At 36.8% G+C, this 7,483-nt stretch overlaps 1 protein-coding gene across 1 annotated transcript in view; it reads left to right on the forward strand.

Moving 5' to 3' along the window:
* Positions 1-471: 471 nt before the first annotated feature.
* Positions 472-7,483, forward strand: part of LOC103308839 — a 12,663-nt gene continuing 5,651 nt past the window's right edge. The window contains exons 1-6 of the mRNA XM_008182956.1: positions 472-547; positions 620-854; positions 939-2,595; positions 6,148-6,255; positions 6,347-6,454; positions 6,542-6,643. Coding sequence (XP_008181178.1) covers positions 472-547; positions 620-854; positions 939-2,595; positions 6,148-6,255; positions 6,347-6,454; positions 6,542-6,643 — 2,286 coding nt within the window. The remainder of the gene's footprint in view (positions 548-619; positions 855-938; positions 2,596-6,147; positions 6,256-6,346; positions 6,455-6,541; positions 6,644-7,483) is intronic.

Genomic DNA, 7,483 nt, shown 5'->3' on the forward strand with positions numbered 1-7,483 from the left:
TTCTTTTGTATTAATATTCTGAGTTTAATTTTATATCGTATAAACCGTATAACCGTAGACTAATAAATAAACCTTTATGTATTTTTATGTAGCAATAGCATTAAAAAATGAGGGCATTTTTTTCCAAAAAAGAACGGGGACTGTCGTATATTGTAGACAGTCGTCGCTGTAATATTTTTTAATGTAAAAATCAACGTAGCAATTTAAATATTAATATAGGTCAATGAAGCAAGATGTGCTGAGACAGCAAAAACCATTTTACTATATAACACCGCCGTAAGCGAAAGGAAAGGGGTCCCCGTGGTCACTGAGTGAGTCGGTGAGAACGGGCTACGGCGGTCTGAATCCGCAAAGTGTTTTTTTTTATGTTTGTTTAAAAATTCAATAAAAGTGTTTAATTTATATTTGTTTAAAAATTCAATAAAGTGTTCGTCGTGTATTATCCTATACGGGTGATACTACAGGAGTGACATGGTTGTGTTTGGCATTGCTGATCCAAATGCAAACGATGAGGTGATGAAATTTCAACTTGGACGTTACGTGAGTTGTAATGAGGCAATGTTGCGGCTGTTTTAATTTACAATTCTTGAATGTCACCCAACTGTCGTACATTTGGCAGTTTACCTAGAGAACGGCCAGCGTGTATACTTTACGGAAGCGAACGCAGCGCAAAGAGCAGAACGACCACCAGCGACAACATTGACAAATTTTTTTTCAACATGCGAAAGCGATCCGTTCGCGAGGACTTTACTATATTCGGAAATTCCACACTATTATACATGTAATGCTGCATCAAAGAATTTTCAATGCAGGAAGAAAGGTGATGCTGTTGCTGGCTTCTCTGATGTCTATTCGTCTGATGCCCTCGGATGAATATACACAGTTCATCCACGCCAAGACGAATGCTTCTATCTTCGCTTACTTTTGGTGAACGTTAGGGGCCCGACATCCTTTAATTCCCTGCGTACTGTGGATGGTGTACTGTGCGCCACTTTTTGGAAAGCTTGCCAATGTTTGAATTTGCTCGAAAATAATTCACATTGGGACTTAACACTCGCTGATACAACCGTTTCTGCACAAGAAAATCAAATTCGTACGTTGTTTGCGGTCATCATAGCCACATGTCATCCATCGAACCCGAATGCATTGTGGGAGAAATACAAGGACGAGATGATTGATGACATTTTGCACAGAGTTCAAGCACTAGTTCTGATCGATTACATGTGCGTGCTCATGTGTGGCAGTCTGTTGTCAACATTGGGAATGCCAGCGCCAAATCGTTCTACGCACGCTGCATTCAATCTTGAATTACCGCGGGAGAAAAACTATGATCGAGATGAGCAGGCTGAAAGAGTCAGAAAAAATGTGCCGCTGTTGAATGCCGAGCAGAAGAATGTATACGATTCGCTGATGAAGGTTGTTGATGATGGAACGGGAGGCATTTACTTTTTCGATGCTCCTGGAGGGACAGGCAAAACGTTCGTCATTTCTTTGATTCTGGCAAAAATTCGGTCAATATCTCAAATTGCGTTGGCTGTCGCATCCTCTTGCATTGCTGCCACATTGTTGGAAGGCGGTCGAACTGCACATTCCGCTTTGAAGCTGCCAATGAATCTTCTCACGGTTGACAAGCCTACGTGCACAACGACCAAGAATTCAGTGACAGCAAAATTGATGCGAGAATGCAAAATCATAATTTGGGATGAATGCACGATGGCACATAAACTAGCTTTGAAGGCAGTTAACCGAACGATGAAGTATTTACGAGGTGATTCGAGACGATTTGGTGGGGCAATGATATTGCTTTCCGGAGATTTCCGTCAAACACTTCCCGCCATTCCGAAATCTACTCTTGCCGATGAAATTAATGCATGCCTGAAATCGTCGTTTTTGTGGTGGCATGTCAAGAAGTTGAAATTCACCACGAACATGAGAGTTGCGTTGCAAAACGACCCATCGGCTGCTGAATTCTCGAGACAACTGCTGGCAGTTGGTAATGGACAAATTCCGATTGATGTTTTCATTGGATTAATATCGATTCCGGCAAATTTTTGTGAGTTCACATCGTCGAAGGAGGAACTCATTACAAAAGTGTTCCCAAGCTTTGAGGTCAATTATAACAATCTTGATTGGATGAGTGAACGGGCAATACTAGCAGCGAGGAATAAGGACGTCGATAGCTTGAATTTTACCATTCAGAGTGAAATTGCTGGAGAATTGCGTTCGTACGAATCCGTTGACAGCACGACAGACGAAAACGAAGCGGTCAACTATCTGACAGAATTTTTGAACTCGCTTGATGTGCCAGGAACTCCGCCGCATAATTTACAGGTAAAAGTAGGATCGATCATTATTATGTTGCGGAATCTAAATCCTCCTAAATTGTGCAATGATACACGATTGTCCATCAAGAAACTGATGAACAATGCATTACAATCAAAGATCATCAAGGGCAATTTCAAAGGAGAGGAAGTCCTTATCCCACGAATTTCGATCATTCCAACAGATATTCCATTTCAGTTTAAGCGGATTCAGTTTCCCGTTCGATTGGCTTTTGCGACGACAATCAATAAATCGCAAGGGCAATCGTTGGAAGTCTGTGGAATCAATTTGGAATTTTTATGTTTTTCGCACGGGCAGCTGTACGTTGGCAGTTCGCGTGTTGGCAAACCGTCTTCGTTATTTATTTTTGCACCAGAAAACAAAACTAAAAACATTGTTTATCAAAATGCACTCAATTGATTTCTGTAACAATTCATTTACATGAATTCATGAATTTTATTATCAGTTTATTTTGTGAGCTTCTGGTAGTTTTGTGGCTAATAAAAAACCACCCACGACCAAAGGGGAGCACTTTGGCCGTGACCTATGAGCCGCACCGCGTGGTGGCCCGGGGGCCACGTCGGTGGAACTCATAGGCTTTGTACACGCAACGGCAAATGAATGCCGAGGATTTATTTGGGGAGAAAAAAAAATAATAAAAAAGAATAAAGTTTGGCTATTAAAACAATATAATAAGTTAACATGAGAGTAATATTTTGCATCATTTTAAGATAATAACACATGCATCATAATAATGTAATACATTTGGCACATGGCAAATACAGAATAATATAATCGGACTGGCACATGGCAAATATAAAAGAATATAATGAATTAACGTTTTTCTGATTAAATAAAATTTACGGCACGTTTTTCCCGGCCCACGGGAGGTGACACACCATATCACTCATGGTGTGTCCTCGCAGTGTTACCGGGAAAAAGTGCTTGGCTCACAACAGCCAGAAACCCATGTTTTGTGGTAAGGATTTTTTAAGGGGACCCGCGTCTTGCGACGCCTCCTCTGGCACACAGGTTATACAAACGCAAGTTTTGCATAACCTATGGCCTACGTTCTTGTGTGGGGGGGGGGGGCAGGGGCAGGAAAATAATATATTACGACTCTGACGCTGGGCTGCATGGTTGACGTCGACTGGGTCAGCTGTTGGCCGCCACCCGGGCCCTCGTGGTTTACTTAGCCCATCATGACGATCCGTCGTTGGCGTCTATGAATGAGGATGGCAATTACTACATGGTCTTCGAACTTAGTTGGTGACTGCAACCACTGGTTGGAATGAGTTGATGGTGTCGCGTGGTTGTGGGTGACATCATGTACGTTGTTGACCAGGCAGTTCGAGAGCCGTTGACAACGAAAGATGGAGACGACCAGAGCCGTTGAAGGCAAAACATTGAGTGTAGACGACGATCCGGCTTGGCCCGCGACGGAGCTTTTCGGTGTTGTTGAGTGGTGGGGTAAGTCAGTGTCGTGTAATAGAGGGAATTGTTACAATAATCAGGCTTTTTGACAGTTTGCTCTGCTGGTGTCGTGCGGCGGGACGCGACGTAGGCGCCGACGGCATCGGCGGCCGTGAGCAACGACGTGCAGGTACCGATCACTGCGGGTTGTGGGGGTCGAAGGAGAGCTGTTACATAATACTGCGGCTATTCCTGCATTGGCGCGCGATAATCATAACAATATAATAATAAGATACGCTCGTGAATGATAATATGGGTACAAGTATGTTTGTTGTATTTAATAATAATATGGCAAAACATGCTGTGATGTTACAATTTGAAGGCGTTAAGTTCACCGGGTCCACTTAATTTAAAAAAAAAAAAACTTTTAGGCAAAACAACGTTATATATATCTCCATTAAAAATATCTCCGTATATCGCACCATTGGTGGAATTAAATAAAAACGACAAACTTGGTATAACTTTGATACTTTAGAGTTAAATCATACACTAACGTACATACAGCACGGGATCCGTAATCTACCACAGGTAGATTGCCTATCTGATTATGTACTGCATCGAATCAGAATTTTTATTACGGGCAACGGAAAAGTTAAGATAAATTTTGAAACCACACACAGAATATTAAATAACGAGTTGAACAAAGCATGAGTCACATAGAGTTGGTACACTTAATGGGCAACGAAGTGCACGGGTTCAGCTAGTATATATATTGACAAAAATAATAATATAAATCAACAAACATGCCCGATTAACCAATAGCAACCAATATATAATACAATATTATTATTTTAATAATAATATTATTTTAATTTTTTTCTGGACAACCCTTATCACTTAGGGGTATGAAAAATAGATAGTAGTGATTCTCAGACCTACTGAATATGCATATAAAATTTCATAAAAATCGGTCAAGCCGTTTCGGAGGAGTATGGTAACGATTGGTAACATTGTGACACGAGGATTTTATATATAATTTATATTTTATTGTATACGTAACCATGGTGTCTTCGACATTTTACCTATGTTATTATAACATTGGATACCGACAGTCAAATAAACGCATAACCATATTATTTGTATGCTCTATCCACGCTATTTCGCTGTGAAAATTCCACTTGGCAGTTAATTGCGTATCAGTGCATATAACTAAAATATTGTCTGATTTGGCATTGAATATTATGTTTTTGCAATGCGGAAGAATGTGAGTTCAACAGCAGCAGATTGTTGACGTGAAATCCTCTAACGACAGTAGTTCGGTACGTATTGTTCATGATATATATACCTAAACGTGTAGAATATTATTGCTATTATTATTAACTACATACAAATGGATTACACTTATCTATATCTTTACTATTATATGAAGAGGAAAGGTTTGTTTATTTGTTACGAACTAACTCAGAAAATACTTGACCGATTTCCAAAATTCTTTCACCAATAGAAAGTTAGATTCATGGGAAGTGTTATAGGTATACGTTTAAATTATAAAGTCCAACCTAAGGAGGTGCTCAAACATGAATTTTGAAATTTTTGTTTATAAATGGTTGCTATTGATTATAGGAGAAATAATTAGTATACATTAATAAGTATTTATTATTTTATTCGATGACATTGGCTATCGGGTAGATCAGGTATAAGAATGCATCAAATCAAATTTCCACACATTGCCTACAAAGGTAGTTCAGTTGCACTTATAGTCGATGATTGGCATGTCTGCAATTCACCGCAGGTGGATTACCTACTTGATATGCTGTCGCACACTGTCCGCGATCCGACATAGACAGATTGCCTACCAGTCTGAGTTGCACTTAGTGCAACGAGTTACACGCAAAAAAAGTTGAACAATCACAATTTTTAAGAGTTGTAATTTTTTACGGACAACGAATACGAATTTTTACGATTACACTTATGAATTATAAGATTTAAATGTATAAACTATCCACTAAAACATTCATTTTGTATTCTTATCTTATGGCGGATTACATAAATCCTCTATTATACTATTATTATAATAATATACATTTAATTGTTGCATTAAATTATTAAGCAAATTATACAACAATATATAATATAAATTATATATTGTTGTATAATTTGCTTTAATGAAAAATCGAAGCGAATGTAAATAGGTATCTCATTTAAATCGTTAAAGTAGAAGCAACCATTTCTTTAACATGACTATTTTTTGTAAACATTTATTCATCATTGGAAATTGTTAATGCCATTTTAGGCTTCATCTATATAAAAAGTAACAGCATCAAACAGCAATAATTATGTACTTAAATCATAGTAGGCAGGTACTGTATTATATTCTACATAAATAATTTTAATGTTTATATTATCGTATAGTGCAAACGTAAAATGATTACGAACGTACAACTGTTAACGTTTAATGAACCGCCGATCAAAAAGAGGAAAACAGGAGATAATCAACTTACTCAAATTTTGAAATCTAACGTAAAACAATTATTATTTAATTTTCACTACATTACTATTTATGGAAATATATTCTACATTTAATTATTTTTATGTTTATATTATCGTATAGTGCAAACTTAAAATGATTACGAACGTACAACTGTTAACGTGTGATGAACCACCGATCAAAAAGAGGAAAACAGGAGATAATCAACTTACTCAAATTTTGAAATCTAATGTAAAACAATTATTATTTAATTTTGACTTCATTACTATAGAGGCATATTCTACATTGAATTATTTTCATGTTGATATTATCGTATAGCGCAAACGTAAAATGATTACGAACGTACAACTGTCAACGTCTGATGAACCGCCGCTCAAAAAAAGGAAAACAGGAGATGATCAACTTAAATTGAAACCTCGTGTAAAACAATTATTATTTAATCTTTATTACATTACTATAGAGGCATATTATACCTACATTTAATTATTGAAATATTTGAGGTCAAACATTTCAATAATTAAATGCCTCTATTGTAATGTATTAGAGATTAAATAATAACTGTTTTACATGAGATTTCAATGTAAATTGATCATCTCCTGTTTTCCTCTTTTTAATCAGCGGTTCATCAGACGCTAACAGTACGTTCGTTATCATTTTACGTTTGCGCTATACCATGATATAAATGTAGAATATACCTCTATAGCAATATATATTGTGATATTATATTATGTATAATAATAATTATTATTGATTAATTACATATATATTGTATACAATATATTGACAATTATTGTTAATTAATATTTTTCTTAAAAAGGGTCAGCCCAAAAATCTGACTGAAATGCATTGCCGACAGGGGCTGGAACCGTACCGAAAAGAACCGGTTTTGGAACCGGAACCCTTTGAATATTGGGGACCGGAACCGGACCGGAACCCTTAAATACATTTTTTTAGGAACCGAAACCGAAACCGAAACCTATATTTTGATGTAGAGGTTTTTACGGTTTTTTTCGGTTTTTTTCGGTTCTAAAATCCAATAGATATTTTATCTATGGTGTAAGTTGGTAATAACTAATTAATAGTAATAATACATAATTATAGAAAATGTAAACCTATAAAAGTTTATCAATGCTAAGAAATAAGAATATTATTATGTGTACAAGTACAACAGAATTTGTCATAAAAGAAATACCAAAAATCCAAATTCTATTTCATGTGATCGATATCAATATTATTATTGAATCGCAATTCGCATAGCTG

This window comes from Acyrthosiphon pisum, chromosome A2 (assembly GCF_005508785.2).
Source record: "Acyrthosiphon pisum isolate AL4f chromosome A2, pea_aphid_22Mar2018_4r6ur, whole genome shotgun sequence".
Lineage (NCBI taxonomy): Eukaryota > Metazoa > Arthropoda > Insecta > Hemiptera > Aphididae > Acyrthosiphon > Acyrthosiphon pisum.